The 17,142-nt window shown below is 47.4% G+C and overlaps 1 protein-coding gene across 1 annotated transcript in view; it reads left to right on the top strand.

Moving 5' to 3' along the window:
• Window positions 1-4,415, top strand: part of LOC102835296 (kinesin-like protein KIF19-like) — a 63,579-nt gene extending 59,164 nt beyond the window's left edge. Inside the window, exon 19 of the mRNA XM_006859878.1 lies at window positions 4,274-4,415. Coding sequence (XP_006859940.1) covers window positions 4,274-4,415 — 142 coding nt within the window. The remainder of the gene's footprint in view (window positions 1-4,273) is intronic.
• The last annotated feature ends 12,727 nt before the right edge of the window (window positions 4,416-17,142 follow it).

The following is a 17,142-nucleotide window of genomic DNA, read 5'->3' as shown; positions in this document are numbered from 1 at the left end:
GACATGGAGAAACAGGCAGCCACTCAGAGACAGAGATCTGGAGTTGTGTGTCTGCAAGCCGAGGAACACCAAGGATCGCTCGCTGACCCTCCCCAGAAGCTAGAAGAAGCAAGGGTTCTTCCCTAGAGATTCAAGAAGGGGCCAACCCTGCTGACAACTTGAGTTCTGACTTCAGCCTCCAGAGCTATGAGACAAGTTTCTGATGTTTCAGCCTGTGGTTCTGGCTGTGGTTCTTTGTACAGCAGACCCAGTACACCCCCTTGAGGCTCCAGCCTGTGGTTCAGTCTATGGTTCTTTGTAGGCCAACCCAGTATACCACCTTGGGGGCTTTTGCTGCCTGCAGATGAGATGCTGCCTCAGGCCTCTGTGTTCACTCTGCCAACTAGGAGAGAGAAGTGGAGGAGGTAGAGGGGTGGGGAGAAACACAGGCATTAGGCTTGGAGGGTTCCCTGGGTGACCCCATCTACTTAGATCACTTCAGTTGCTCTGATGATGTCTTGACCTGGATTCTCCCCTGAAGCAGCAATGAGAACACCCAACTGTCAGTCTCCCACCAGGATCCATGTCCTGCAGGCGCCTCTGAGTGTACCATGCCATGTTCGAGATATTGAATGCTGTTGAAGAGCCTGAACGCTGCCTCTCCTCCACATTGGTACCACCACCCACTCAGATACCTACCCAGGGACCAGGTATCACCTTGACTTCCCTCTTCCCACAACCCTTCATCAATTTTGCCTCTAGAATTGCTCTCATATCAGTCCCTACCTCTGTATCTCCCTCCTGCCACCATTAAATCCCAACACCATCATCTCTGCTTAGATCACTGAATTGCCTCCTCCCTGATCCCCGACAGTTTGCATACACCCCCTCCTAATATTGAAACACCCACATGAGGCTAGCAGATGCCATGATATCATCTCCGACTTATGGCTCCCCCACGTGTGTCTGAATAGAACTGTGCTCCATGGGGTTTTTGTTTTTTTTAATTGTAAATTATGTGATAGTTTACACGGGAGAACATTAGCTTTACATTCATCCTATCGTATATCGTTTACATTGCCATGGTTACAATCCCCTCCATGCATCCTCAATCAACCAAAGGGTATACCCAATAGGCCTGCCCCCTGGTCATCATCACACAGCCTCCACAGGGTTTTTAATGGCTCAGTTTAAAAAATCGATCACCAGTTCTATCTTCTGAGGTGCCTGTGGGTGGACTTGAACCTCTAACCTTTCAAGTAGTCCCCAAACCCCAAACCAAATCCACTGCTATCAAGTCAGTTCCAACTCACAGCAACACAATATAGGGTTTCCAAGACTGTAAATCTTTATGGGAGCAGACAGCTTCATCTTTTGCTCACAGAGCAGCTGTGGGTTTGAACTGCCATCCTCATGGTAAAGAGCCCAGCGTTTAACCCACAGCACCACCTCGTTATAGTTAACCCACAGCTCCCTTTTAATTATCAGCCAACAAAGTGACCTTATTGCCTTTTGTGGTCGTTGTTACTATGAGTCTGAGTCCATTCCAACTTGTAGTGGCAATATAGGACAGAGTAGAACTTGCTGCCCATGGGGCTTCCGAGGCTGTCCATCTTTAGAGAAGTAGACTGTTACATCCTTCTCTTGTGGAGCAGCTAGTAGGTTCAAACTACTGACTTTTTAGTAGCAACCAAGTGCTTTAACCATTGTGCCACTTAGGGCTCCTTCCTTTAGTGTTGAGAAGTTATATTTTATTTTTAGGCTTAAATATTTTACAGTCTTGATATGATTGTGGTTGTTAAGTATCATCAAATTCGTTCCAACTCATAGTGACCCTGTATAGAGTTTCTGAGGAGCAGCTGATGGGTTTGAACCGCTGACCTTGAGGCTCAAACTGACTTTGCAGTCCAGCACGTTCTCCTGCAGCGCCACACCAGGACTCTGTTGATATTTTTAGACATCATATTAAAGCCCAAGTAAAATTTTCCTGTTTTTATACTGGAAGGGGTATCGTGACAGACGGTGTGCAATTTTTAATTGCTTGTCAGCTTTTGTTGTGTTTGCTATTTAAAATCTCAACATATCACCTCTCCTTTTGTGACTCCCTTCTTTAATCCTTTTATTTATATTAAACTCTGGTTACTCTCTTTGGAAGTAGATCCCCAGGCCTTTCGTCCCTGGCACCTCTGGGGGAACTTGGACTTCCAACCTTTTGGTAATACTTTTAACCTAGGGACTCTTCCATACGAGGTAGGGAGTCATCATTTGATGTTGAAGTTCAGAGGCCCCAGCTCACACAGCTGCTGGGGAACAGCCTTAGGATTCCACCAGTTCTGACTCCAAGGCTGGAGCCTGCACTGCCTTGCTATCCCAAACTGCAGGTATCTGAATCATAAGCACTGCATTGACACCAGGGTGGAGTGATGTGCACTAGTTCATGATTAATCAGGAGAGTTTGTGTGCCCATCCTTGAACCTCCCAACACCTGTGAATAAGGTCGGTTGCCTTTCTAATTCTCATACTTCTTTTTTTTTTTTTTTTGTCTAATCCTACTATAGGAGAAGTACTGGATTGCTAACCACAAGGTCAGCAGTTCAAACCCACTAGCTACTCTGTGGGAGAAAGATGAGGCAGGGGTCCCTGTATGTTGGAATCAATTTGATGGCAGTGGGTTTGGTGTTTTGGTTTGGTTCTGATGCTCATGATGGCAGGGCCATATAACCCAGGGCTCAGAGGTCATCTGAATTTCCTGCTGCCTCTATCAGTGGCTGATATACACTGCCTGACAGTTTGCCTAAGTCACAGTTACTTCTCTTTCCTCTGTCCCAACTGTGGTTGTGAAACCAGAAATTGTTATAGCTGGTGGCAGACAATGTCACAATAACTGAACTGAAGCCTCGAGGGAGAGCCAGGCGATGGTCAGCTGGCGAGGCTGCACTCTGCACAGCCACTGAGGGCCCTCAAGAGTGGGTCCTCACCAGCCAGGTGGCTGTTACAAAGGGCAGCCAGCTGGGCCCACTGGATCAAAGGGTCTTTGGGGTCCAGAAAATGAAAGGCAAGGTTCCCATTTGTGGGGTGTCTCCACGTATCCTCTGGATGCAGGAGGATACTGAGCTGCTGCTCAGCATGCACTGGTGCTGGAACTCATGAGCTGGATTCTGGTTCTTACTCTGTGACTTACTGGTGAACTTCTCTGAGACTCTGCTTCCTATCTATATATCAGGACATAATGCCATTTGTCTTGGATGCTGAACAGACTACAGCAGAGCTTCCAGACTTGGACAGACTAGGAAGAAAGGCCTGGAGACCTACTTCCAAAAAACTCAATCAGTGAAAACCCTGTGGCTCAACCAGATGAACTGGATGATACCTGACAGGGCTCCAATAGATGGGTTCTGATAGAATGGGAGAGAAATGTGGAACAGAACCTCAAATTACTAAAATAAATAAACAACCAAACAACCTACTGGGCTTGTTGAGACTGGAAGACACCCATGATCATTGGCCAGAGATATTCTTTAAACCCTGAACAGTTCCAAACTAATCTCTGAGGTTCACTTTTTATTCAAATAACAAACTGGCTCACAAAGTAGTATCACCCATGTATTACTTTTTAAAAAATCACTGATATGAGCCCAAACAGTCAACAATGACTTTTAAACAGAGATGAGACTGTAAAGGGTCAGGGAAACTAGATGAATAGAAATGGAACAACCAGAATTTATGAGGATGCAAAGAACGCTGTTACCTGTGTCACTGAACAACTTGTATAGAAACTGTAGAAGGGGAACCTAAACTGCTGAGTAAATCTCCACCTAAAGCACAATAACATATTAAACAACAACAACAACAAAACCCTGTGGGTCACAGTGGTCCTGCCCATTGTACATGGAGGTTCCATAAATTGAGGGGGCTGCCTGTCTGCTAGTAGCTGCTTGTCATATTTTTTTTTGTCCTGCTCTGCATAAGCAGGTGGCTTGCATGTTGCTGTGCGGCTGGAAACGACATCACCTGCATTTGAAACTCTAGCAGGTTCATCCGTGGGGGACAGGTTTCAACAGAGTTTCCAGAGACTGAGAAGAAAGGCCTAGTGGTCTACTTCTGAAAGCTAGCCTATGAAACTTTATGAATCACAACAGTCTGATATAGTGCTGAGAGATGCTCCCTCAGGTTGAAAGATGTGTCATCCTCCTATCTCGGGGTTGGGAGATCACCCAGAACTTGTCATTCAACAAAGTAACAGCGAGTCAGAGCCAGGCAGGTCAGCATCCCTGCCCTCTGCTGTCTCCAAAAGTGATCCTTACGCCTATAACAGGAAATCAGCCAATGCTGGTGAACGCGCTGGTAGACAGCAGGCACTCAGTCCCTGCGGTTCGCTGGATCCTGGGCATTCAGACAGTGCCTTGGACTTCGCCACGCCCTCGTTGATACGCTAGGGGCGGAGTCATTGCTCAGTCCTCAGAATACGATTGGCTGCCGGAAGAGGGTAGGGCTGTTGGGCGGGGACTCACTCTGATCGTAAATACGGCGCCACATGGCATGGGCTGGCGGGGCGGGGCGGTGTGGTTGGCGCAAGCGCGTCTGAGGGGGTGCTGTCGGCCCCTCGGCCCCGCAGCCGACCACGACTTCTCGCGAGAAGAGCGCGGAGGCGGTGCTTGCAGTGCCGGGGGCGGTGCCTCGGAGGGGGCCGCGAAAGAGCCGCGGGTAGTAGGGCGGCGGTGGCTGTGGTGGCGGTGGTGGCGGTGGCGACGTGAGGTGAGGGTTGCGCGGACGAGGAGGGCTAGGGATGGGGCGGCGGCCCGAACTCTCTTATCCGGCTCTGATGAACACCTGCCTCAGGCAGCACCGGGCTCGGGCGGGAGTCCCGGGAGGCGGGCTGAGGGGCGTCGGTCCGCGTCCGCCGCGTGGACACTGCCCCTGGGTCGCGAGGCGAGCCCTCCTCTGGGATTCCTCCTTCAGACATCCCTTCTCTGGACGTCTGCACTGTGGGGACCCCTCCTCCGGGAGCCCTCTTCTAGGGCCTCTTCTTGAGAGGCATCTCTCATCTGGACATCCCTCTTCTGGGGACCTCCATATCCAGACAGCTTTCCTCCGGGGCTCTCATCTTCAGATAGCCCTCTTCTGGAGACTCCCACCTACGGGGATCCCCCTCCTCCACACATCTCTCTTCTAGAGGACACCTTCCTGGAACTCCCCCCAACTTGGGCCAGCAGAAGCCCCAGTTAGAGCCCCGCACTGTGCTGTGTGACCTTGGCTGGGAGTCCACCCTCTCTGAGTCATTGAGGGGGACTACCCAAGGGCGTCCGCACCCTGACTGTCCCCACCCTCCTGCCCTCCCTCCTAGTGCGTGTGGACCACGCAGTTCGGTTCCAACACGGTCATTAATTTCTCTGTGGCTACTCTGGAGTCTGGAAGAAAAATCAATCTCATTAAGGAGTGACAGAGATGCTATGGTGTGGATGCCAGCCCTTTCATCCGCCTCTTCTAGTTGGAGGTCTATTTTTTTTTTTTTTTCTTGCTCTGCATAAGCTGGACCTTGTCTCAGAGTGTAGACTTGATTCTTGCATCCAGCCCTGCAATTTGATCCAGGTTTTCTGAACGAAGATGGACTCAGTGACCCAGCAGGTCTATCTCTTCAGCTCAAGGAAACCACACATTAGCTGCTAACAGTGGGACTTATATCTTCCCCATGGGCTGGTGGCCACCAAGAAATCGCCAGCGAACTGTTGGAGCGACCTGTGGTTCTGTCTGGCACAGAGCACAACAAACCAGAGTGTTTTCATGATTATTAAATTATTTATTTTATAATTCAGCCCCAGAGAGATGCAGGAACTCAGGGCTGAATGAGAATGTGAATTACAAGAGGAGTAGATTCAGAGAACTTTTGTGCCCTGAAGCATGGTCCTGGGCCTGGATAGCTGGGCAACAGCTCAGCTGGTCCTTAACAAAGACAGCAGTTACTATCACAGTTTGTGCCAACTCACACATGCGACCTTGTGTGTGTCGGAGGAGAACCGCTCCATGGGTTTGCAGTGGCTGCTTTTTTGGAAAGTCCATTGCCAGGCCTTTCTTCCTTGGTGCCTCTAGGTAGACTGGCACCACCAACCTTTTGGTTAGCAGCCAAGCACATTAACTGTTAGCAGCACCTTGTTGTTGTTAAGTGCCTTGGAGTCGGTTCTGACTCCAACCCTGTATAGGTTTCCAAGGCCCTACATCTTTGCAGGAACAGAAAGCCTTATCTTACCTGCCCCCAAACCAGAAGACAGCTTAGTCTTTCTCAGTGTGTATCTGGTTTTAGGATTTTGAGTCAGTGCTGGTGTCTGGGTGAAAAAAGAAGAGAAAACGGGCAATCTTAGAAAATTGTTATATGGAGGTAGCAGGGCTGTGAACTTAGTGTTCTTCCTGGAGCTGCATAGATGTTTCATTTTGTTGCAGATTAGTCTGTAGGACTTTTGGTTAATGTGTTAAGGCCCTGAAAAAATAATGACAGCAGTAACTCTACCATTACCGAGTCTGTGCCTCATTCATCGAGCAGTGAAGATTATTGAGCCTCAGCTCACAGGCAGAATTCTCACCTTCCACGAGGAAGACCCAGGTTCAACTCCCAGCTAGTTGCACTTCATGTGTAGCCACAATCTGTCTGTCACTAGAGGCTTTCATGGTACTAGGGGGCTGAACGAATTTCACCAGAAATTCTAGACTAAGACTAGGAAGGGAGGCCTGGCCATCCTTCTGATTTGCTACCAATCATAGGGGTGACACAGGGTTCTGGTGTGGTGCTGTAAGGTAAGTACTGGACTGCAGGGTCAGTTTGAACTGCAAGGTCAGCGGTTCAAACCCACCAGCTGCTACTTGGAAACCATATACAGGGTCTCTAGGTGTTAGAACCAACTGGGCGGCACTTGATAGCAACAACATGGGGGTGACACAGGACCGGGCAGCAATTTTGTTCTGTTCACGGGGCCACCATGAGTCAGGGTTGACTTGGTGGCTGCCAGCCACCACAGTAATCATATGCAAGATAAATTGGGCAAAAGACTGATCATGTTCTGTCCCTGGGCCTCAGAAGAAAGAGGAACTGAGTACGAATACCCGTGTCTTAGAGAGCTTGGTTTCCCACTGTGGCCATAACTTGGGGCCCAAAGGATCCAGGTGGAGGTGGCAGTGTGTGCAGAGATGGGGGAGAGACTGCTCATTGTGAGGACTGGGATTTTCTGGTTCTGAAGGCCTGGAGTACCATGCTGGAAACTTTAGCCTTAATACCACTGGTGATGTGTGCTCAGGGTTTGGGGGTGGCACGTGTGTCAGAAAAGTGACACTAGTGAGGGTGCAGGGTGGGGTTAGGGTACAGGGAGGTGCAGACTGATTGGCGTCAAGTTATAGGAGCTGTGGATTTATGGTGTGGTGCTGTAGGATCAGCACTGGACTGTGAATCACAAGGTCAGTAGTTCAAACCCACTAGCTGCTCCTCAGAAACCTTATACAGGGTCACTGTGAGTCGGAACCAACTTGACGGCACTGAGCAGTAATAGGAGCTGTGGCCCTTGGGCAGTGGCTGAGAGTGGAGAGGAAGATGCAGTTGCAGGATGCTGGAGGATCAGCAGTCTGTGGGATTCCTTTGTGGGAGCTGGGAAAAGAAGGTATTATGGATTGTGTGGCCCCCAAAATAACTGTCTCAACTTGGCTGGGCCTTGATTCTCAGTAGTTAGGTAGTTATGCAGTGATGTAATTTGGCAGTGATGTAGTGATGTAATTATCTCCTTTGATGTGGTCTGATGTGGTCAGCCAATCACGTGTTAGGGGATTTGAATGGAATGCAACAACCTTACATGCCATAGCTCTGAGTTTCCTCAGAGAGAGAGAGAGGGACTTCTTATTAACAAGAAGGTCTAGGGCGGAGGGCATCCTTTGGACTTGGGCTCTCTGTGCTGAGAACCTCCTAGACCTGGGAGATGATTGATGGGAATGAACTCCCCACAGAGCTGATAGAGAAAGCCTACTCCTGGAGCCAGCACCCTGAAATTGGACTTCTGTCCTCCCGAACCTGAAGAAAATAAATTTCTGTTTGTGAAAGCCACCCACTTGTGTTTCTGTGATAGCCACTCTAGAGAACTATGACAGACGATCACCGAGACTTCTCATTTGGTGACTGAAGACGGTGCTGATACAGGTTTGAAGAAGAGGAGGGCACAAAATGAACTTGAGGGTTTTCTTTGTTTTTTTTTTTTCTCTGAACATGAGGTGCTTGTGGTCTTGTAGGGAAGGGGAGTGAGTGTGTTTATGGTTGGAGTCCCCGGGAGAGCCAGTGTGAAAGGGAAAAGTGGTGGACTCTGAGCGCGTTGTTGTCAGCATGGTTTCAGAGGCTGCTCTTATAGAAAGGTCCTAAGGCTGATGGTACCATTGGCAGAAAAGAGTACTGGTACCACAACAAACACAGCTGCTGCATCATTTCTTCAGCACTTGAAGCCATGCGTTTTGATGTTTACATTGCTCCTTTAGGAAGCAGCTCCTGGTATCCCATCTTAGTAGGTTTGCTGTGAGGGGTCAAGGCTGATGTCTGTCCAGTCAGATGTATCTAATGACAGCTGCCAGTAAGTTCATACTTTTTTCTGTTTACCCAAGGTGGTTTCTGTGAGGTATCTGAGAGTGTTAGAACTGTCTCAGAAAGGAACGGGAGACAGGCATAGCTCAGAGCTGAGAGTGACTTCCCTTTGGTTACGAATCTTGGTTACGAATCGGGCTGCTAATCTCAAGGTCAGCAGTTAGAAACTACCAGCTGTTCTGCGGGAGAAAGAGGATGCTTTCTGCTCTCATAAAGATTTACAGCCTTGGAAACCCTGTACAGGGTCCTATGAGTTGGAACTGACTCCATGGCACATAACAACAACAATAATATCTAATAGAAGGATAACTAGAGGAGGAATTTTTGCGAGACAGGGGACTAAAACTGTTTGTGGGCCAGCCATGTGGCTGTCTGGCTATGTATAATGGGTTGGGCACCCAATTTTGGAAAATCGAATAAAGAAAACCTTACTCTGGCAAAAATGAGTACGGATTGGATTACTTTTTGTTGGTATCAACAACATTTCTCACACCTCTGACTGGGTCTTCTGCCTTCAAATGGGAGACCAGAGGCATCTTTGGGGAGTCTGAATAGTCCAAGAGAGAAGATCTAAACATAAAGACATAAACAGAGAAACATAAAGGGGCTCTAGTAGAAAGGTCCAGCTCAGTCACCTGCATATGAAGCTGGTAACGAACAAGCTCTTACCAGCACTCAGCACGGTTCCAACCAAACCACAGCTGGGTTCAGAGGTCTGTGTGAGTGAGTGTGTTTGTGTGTATACACATCAAGTGACCAGGAGGGATGAATCCTGGAGAAGGACATTGTGGTTGGGAAAGTGGAGGATCAGTGAAAAAGAAGAGGAAGACCCTCCAACAAGATGAATCGGCACAGTGTTTGCAACATGGACTTTAACGATTGTGAGGATGGCACGGGACTGGGCAGTGTTTCCTTCTGTTGTACATTGTATCACTATGAGTTGGAACTGGCTGAGAGGCATCAAACAACAAACGTGACCACCAGGTACTGGGCACAGAGAGCCAACATGCTCAGAAGGCTCTTGGGAGAGACTTCTTAAGGAAGATGAAGTTGGCTGGCCACCTGATGCGCAGGAGAGGAATTGAGACAGTTGGCAGAATTGGGGCTAGATTAGTGCTCAGTACAAGGAACATAAAGCGAATGAAAGGCTGTTACTAGTTCCAGGGAAAATAAAGCATTGCGCAGGAAAAGAAAAATAATTGCATGGTACCACAAGGCTCAGCTGTGAGTGGCCTTTATACAGTGAAAATAATTTATGTAAACATTGAGTCTTTCTCTAATTGAAATTATGATATGACTATAGAGAAAAGGTGTCAGGATGCGAAGGGTACCAAACAACCAACCCACTGCTATTGAGGCGACTCCGACTCAAAGCCACCCTGTGGGACAGAGGGGGGCTGCCCCATGGGGTTTCCATGGCTGTCTTCTCTACGGAAGCAGATGGCCTAATCTTTTTCCCACAGAGTGGCTGGTGGGCTTGAACTGCTGACCTTTCATTTAGCAGCCCAACACTTAACCCAGGCTCCTATGAGAAGGGTTGTTGTGTGCCACCCAGTCAGTTGTGACTCATAGCGATCTTGCATATGGTTCCCAAGAGCTGCTGATGGGTTTGAATTGTCAACCTTCAGGTTAGTAGTCCAGTACTTACCCTACAGCGCCATATCAGGACCCCTACTCTAGGGAGTCCTGGTGTGGCGCCGTGGTTAATGTGCCAGACTGCAAAGCCGTTTGAACTGCAAGGTCAGCAGTCCGAGCTCACCAGTTGCTCCTGGGAAACCCTATACAGGGTCCCTATGGGTCGGAATTGACTCAACAGCACTTAACAACAACTCTAGGGAAATGAAGACATGGCACAGTTGAATAAGTGTTGCACTGCTAACTGAAAGGGATCACAGAGCATGGGGCTGTGGATTCTTCTTGCCTGGGGTTTGGGCAAAATCGGCTCATCCTGGTGTGGTGCTGCAAGATAAACACTGAACTGCACAGTCGGTTTGAACTGCAGGGTCAGCAGTTCAAACTCACCAGTCGTTCCTCGGAAACCCTATATGGAGTCACTGTGAGTTGCAACAGACTTGCAGGCACTTAACAGCAATAGCTCATCCAAAACTGCCCTTCCTTCTGAGGGGGAACTTCCTAACTTTGACTTCCCCTTCATCATTGTTCTCTGTATCCTGTCTCCAGAGAGAGAGGGTGGTGCTTTCTTTAGCTTTTTTTTTTTCTTTTTCTCTTAAGCTTTTACAAAGGAATTTTAAACATACTTGCAATAGGAGAGGAGTTGGTAAGTGCCATCTAGTGCATTCCGACGCATAGCAACCCTATATAGAGTTTCCAAGGATTGGCTGATGGGATTAAACTGCTAACTTTATGATTATCAATCCAGTGCTTATTCTGCAGTGCCACAGTAGCTTGGAAAATGATCTCATCAGGGTATGTTTCATCTTCCTATATTGTGTTGGCAAAACAACTGTTGAACAGTTACTGTGTGGCAGAAAGTAAGTTATGTTGTGTATCAGTGCGTGACTTGACAGCACCCAACAATAACAACATAATAGGCACTGTGAGTCTTCTGAGCCTTAGGAAGAAAGATCTGGCACTGTGCTTCTGAAACTCCATGGAGCACAGTTCTACTCTGACCCACATGGGGATGCCATGGGTTGGCGGTGATTCCATGAGGACATAGTTGTAACAGACAGGCCAGGTACCCACTCTCCTCAGTTTTAATGTTTATAGTTTCGATTTTTACCAACAAGCAAATAAACACACCTTGTTGTTAAGTGCTGTCAAGTTGGGTCTGACTCATAGCGACCTAGTTTAGGGTTTCTGAGAACGACTGGTAGGTTTGAACCGCCAACCTTAGAGTTAGCAGTCCAGTGCTTATCCTACAGTGCCACATCAGGCTGTAAACACATGAATATAGAATATTTTTGGAGTCACCGAGGAACAACAGATACTGATTGTTGAAAGGTTGAAGGTACAAACCTACCCAGAGTTGTCTCTGCAGAAGGCCTGGCGATCTCCCTCTGGCAGGTCACAGCCTTGAAAACTCTACAGAGCAGTTCTACTCTGCCCAGGTGGGGCCATCATGAGTCAGAGCTGAATGGACAGCCACAAACAATAGCAACACACTCACATTTGATGATAAACGCTGCAGAAAAACAACCCGGGCTGTGAGAGTGGCGGGTCGGGGTTGGGGGCCAAGGTGTAGGAAAGAGGGACTGTACCCTGAATTGTTTAGATGGTGAGTAGCCCAGACAGGAGGGGCGGTGAGTGCAAAGGCCTTATGGTAGGTGTCTGTGAGGGCAGTTGATGGACAGCCAGAAGGCCTCCGTGAATGAAGTGGAATCAGTATAGGGGGCTGGAGAGACACCCGATTAGTGGGGTCCACTCACACAGGGTTTTGGGGGGACTGGAAATGGGAATCCACTGGACTCCAAGGGTTGGAAGGTCTAGAACAAAGATGCAACATAACCTGACTTTTAACCAGATAACTGGCTACTCAAAGACGAGAGAAGCATTAATTTCTTTGAATGATGGTGTTAGAGAAGAAAAGTATCCCATGGATACCAAAAGAATGAACAAATCTGTCTTGGAGGAAGTGCAGTCAGAATGCTCCTTAGAAGTGAAGATTTGCAGACTTTGCTTCACATACTTTGGACACGTTATCAGGAAAGGCCAGACCCTGTAGAAGGCCATCATGCTTGCTAAAGTGGAGGGTCATTGAAAAGGAGATGGATTGTTGATAACAGTGGCAGCAACAATGGACTCAAACATAACAATAATTGTGAGGATGGTACAGGACCGGGCAGTGTTTCGTTCTGTTTTATATTGCCTTCAGTTGGAACTGACTCAACAAAACCTAACAACAACAGTAACAACAACTGGATTGAAAGGAGTCCCTGCTGGTGCAAATGGTGAACACACCCATAAATTGGAGATTCAAGTCCAACCAGAGGCACCTCAGAAGAAAGGCCTGGCAAGCAAAGTCTGAAAACGGAGCCATTGAAAACCCTACAGATCACCGTTTTACTCTAAAACATGTGGGGTTGCCATGAATCTGGGTCAGCTTGAGAGCATGTGGCTGCTGGACTGGAAGTGGGTTATCTGGGTGTCATCAGAGTGGAGCAGGGGAACCAGGCTGAGATTGATCAAGCTTTGTGTAGGTAAGAGCTAATGGAGGCTTCGTCCTGCTGGTGGTGGTCAGGATGTTGAGGGGAGGAGAGGGTCTGCATGTATATAGTTTGAGGGTAAATCCCTGGGCAGCATTTTTGTTTTCATATTATGTTTAAGGTGAAAGTTTATACCACAAATTAGGTTCCCATTTGACAATTTTTACACAAATTTCTCAGCAGTGCAGGCATACGTCACTTTCTTATGCTCCTCAAGTACTGCATTTTTTTTACACATTGAAGGTCTGTGGTCACCGTGCGTTGAGCAAGTCTGTCAATGCCATGTTTCCAACAGTGCATGCTTACTTCGAGTCTCTGTCCCATTTTGGTCCTTTTCTTAAGATTTCACACTTTTTTATTGTGACAACCATCTGGTCTCAACATCACTTCTAGTTGCACGGGGAAACCAAAAGCAGCTTGTGACTCACTTTCGTGCTATGCTCTAGAACCAAGCCTGTAGTATCTCCGAGGCGTGTCTGTTTTATGTTTTCTGCAATGTGTCTTGTTTCTCACCCATTCCCCAGCTGGTACTCAAACGACTCAGTGACATATATTGCAATAGTTTCCCATTGAAGTAATTTGTTTGAGTTGCCTGAACTCTTGTGGGTCAGTTTATCTTTTGCATTCCAAAGTCAAATGTCTCACAACAGATTTCAGCGCTGTGAGGCATCTAGACAGGGTCCTACCTTCTGAGGGCTCGGGTGCTTGTTGGCTTGGTGTGCATGTGTGTGGACTGATATCCTGTGAGGTGTGGCCCAGGAGTCGCCTGTCCAGCCATCGAGTGGATTTCAACTCATGGGGGCTTCAAAGGCCAGGTTGGGCAGAGTTTTCAGGGACCAAAATCAACCTTCTATTTTCATTTCTAAATGACCATGTATGCTGCCAAATTGGTCCACAGGGTTAATGGAATACAAAGAAAGTCCTTTTATAAGCAAACTGTTGTCTTAGTGGTACTCTGTGAAAATCGGTTTCAGGATGCGGGGGCGGGGGTTGTCATCTAGTGCTGTGTAAATTGATGAGCCCTGGTGGCACTGTGGGTAAAAACGTCAGCTGTTAACCCAGAGGTCAACAGTTTGAATGCACCAACCACTCCAAGGGGATACAGCTTTGTGGTTGCTGTTAGGTGCTGTTGAGTCAGTTCTGACTCATAGTGAACTGTGTAGGGTTTCTGAGGAGTGGATGGTGAGTTTGAACCCTGTTCTTGCAGTTCAAACTGACCTTGCCGTCCAGTGTTTATCCTACAGCGCCACACCAGGACTTCCCTACAGCTTTACAACCTCAGAATCCTATGGGGCAGTTCCATTCTGTCCTGTGGGTTCACTTTAAGTTGGAATCGATTCAATGACAGTGGGTGAGTGGCACAGTAGGTAAAGCTCTCCGATGTTAATCAAAAAGTTGTTGGTTTAAACCCACCAGCCACACCGCAGGAGAAAGGTAAGGCAGCTTGCCTTTATAAAGATGACAGCTTTGGCATCCCTATGGGGCATCCTGCTTTGTTCCCCCAGCATCACAGTGAGTCAGAATTAACTCTGACAGTGGGTTCGGTTTCTCTTTAAAGAGCCTGGTGATGCAGTGTTTAAGTTCTCAGCGGCTAGCAGAAAGGTGTGTGGCTCGAATTTTCTAGCCTGTGAGGCAGTTTGGTTCCATAGAGATGACAGCCTTGGCATCCCCATGGGGCAGGCCCACTTTGTCCCCCAGGGTCACTGTGAGTCGAAATCGACTATACAGCATCCTGCTGTAGTGCCATAGGATAAGCCCTCGACCTCAAGGTAGTCTTGAACCCCAAGGTTGACAGTCCAAACTCACCAGTCACTCCTCGGAAACCCTATACAGGGTTACTATGAGTTGGAACCAACTTGACCGAACTTAATAACAAAAACGAGTCTGGAACCACTTGACGACAACAACAAAGGCTCTTTGGGGCCCTGCGTGTGTAGCTATTTGGAGGAATGCTGTGATGAGCGTTCTGCATATCTTCTGGTGGGTGTAGTTTCATTCTCTAGGGCCGTTATTCAGAAGTGAAGTTGCAGGTCACAGAGTGTACCTTTTACTGCCAGCCTGCTTTGCTTAGTGACTTACCATTTTGTATTCTCACCTGTTCGAGTTGCAAGCTCCCATCAGAACTGGTGATACTCATTGGTGTCTTGTGGTTTCAGTTTGCACAACCCTGATGACTAACCATGGTGAGCTCCATTCTGTGTGCTTTCTGACTATAGACAGTTCCCGGCTTACGAAAGTCCCACTTACCTGCCACCCATAGTTATGAGCCAGCCCCTGCCCCCAAGCTCTGTTATATTAAAAATTCAAGGGGTGTACAGTAAGTAGTTCATAATAACATGGATGTTACTTTGCAATATGCATCAAAACATTATTATGGTTACTGTATTATATTTCTTTTTATGACTGTATTTTAGGGCATTTAAGGCATTCCTATATTGTATTTTCTGCATAGAAGGGTCCACTCTGTAATATGTTATTGTTGTTGTTAAGTACTGTCAAGTCAGTTCCAACTCATAGTGATCCTGTATAGGGTTTTTGAGCAGCTGGTGAATTTGAACTGCCAACCTTGTGATTCAAACCAACCATGCCATCCAATGCATTATCTTGCAGCACCATATCAGGACTCCGTATACTATATACGAAGACACATATTAGGCTGATATTCAGTATGAATCATACCTATTCTGATTTTTAACATACAGATTGTACTTACAGACAGATTTGGGACAAGAACTTGTTTGAAATGGAGCGCTGCCTCTTCTTCTGGAAATTGTTTTGTGAAGTGTCTGTTGCAGTCCCTCTCCCTCTCTGGGTCTAGAGTCCTCAGCCGCTCCGTTTCTCCACATCATTGTCTCTACCTCCATCTCTGGCATCACTGTTTCTCTGGGTAGGGTCCCGCACTCTGCTCTTCTACTTTGATGGTTCCAGGGACTTTGGCTCCTAGACTGCGTAATCAATCACTCCCCTCCTTTTGCTACAAAATGTCTACCTTTACATTTCCAACCCTCACTGTCAGTCTTGATAACAATTATTCACTATTGTTATAACTAGAGACCTATCCCCATTGTCTTTCATTAGCCCCACCCAGGCAGATTGGAAACTGCTCAGTGTAGATTCTACCTTCCTCCACGTCCTTTGCATCTAGGCTACCTCTTGAAAGCTTGTAAGTCAGTCACTTCTTGCCTTTGTAGCCCCCTCATTTTGGGTAGCCAATGTCCAAGTTGGCCATCCCTGTCTATGTATGGAGGGGGTGGGAATGATCCTTGCTGTAAAGATTTGTTCCCTCTTTTGAGCTACTGCATCCATAGGTGTAGGTCAAGTTCATCAAATTGTATCAGATTACTCTCTTTTTTCCTCTTCTTTCTTGTTCTGTTGAGCTCTGATCATCCAGTCATTGAAGCCAGGTCAAGTGGGTATTATCTGCAAGTGTGGGTGTTCTTATGCATATGCCCTCTCTTCTTATCAGCTGGATGCTTCACTCTCCACCCTAGTCCTCTGTGGCTATGTCACTGACTCTGGGCCCAAGAGTCCCCAGGTCTTGCCACACTGCTGGCTGACCAGGTCTCCCCAACTCCTGGTTCACAGGAGTCTATTGAGCATTGTAGGGCTTAGCTCAAAGCTTCATTGCTGTTTTTCTGTCAATTCCCCTTATCGGTGACTAACATGGTCACCAATTAGAGGGTGTATTCCCATTGAATCTTAGTCTTGGAAGGGGGTTTGTCCTGAGGGGACCCAACCACTTGCCTTGATGTCTCCTGGGCAAGCAACTTGCTTGTTCTTGTAGTAATCAGTCGGACTGCCATTATTGTTTTGTATTTTTTTTCTATCAGTCTTTCTTTCAAGAAGTGTCTTCTGTTCTTCTGGCCACTCCAGGCTGGTCTGCTTGTCCTTTCAGGTGGAAATTTCCCACCTCAGAAAATTCTGAGTGAGGTTCAGGATTCCACCTATGGGCTTACGTAATGCAGAGGCTCTGCAGGAATGCCTCCTTCACTGGGCACGTTGTATTCCCGTTTTAGGTATTCCAATCAGTTATAGACAGAAGATGGACTTATAAGCTTTCTTTGGTGATATTTCTGGCTATTCCTTTCTCTCCCCCTCAAGTGTCTAGTTTATAATGGTATGCCAGGGAAACCATGATTCAAAAGACACTGGCTGTCATTTATATGGAAACAGATTGCCAGACCTTTCTTCCATGGTACATCTGGGTGGGTTCAAACCACCAGCTGTAAAATTAACCTGGATTAACAGGTAATTTTAAACCACTTGTGCTATCTAGACTCCCATTATCTAGAATGGTGTTGTTAAGTGCTGTTGAATCGGTTCTAACTCATAGCGACACTGCATAGGGTTTCCAAGAAGCAAGCTGGTGCGTTTGAACCACTGACCTTATAAGGT

This window comes from Chrysochloris asiatica, unplaced genomic scaffold, assembly GCF_000296735.1.
Source record: "Chrysochloris asiatica unplaced genomic scaffold, ChrAsi1.0 scaffold00034, whole genome shotgun sequence".
NCBI classification, from domain to species: domain Eukaryota; kingdom Metazoa; phylum Chordata; class Mammalia; order Afrosoricida; family Chrysochloridae; genus Chrysochloris; species Chrysochloris asiatica.
This window is presented reverse-complemented; position numbering and strand designations above follow the sequence as displayed.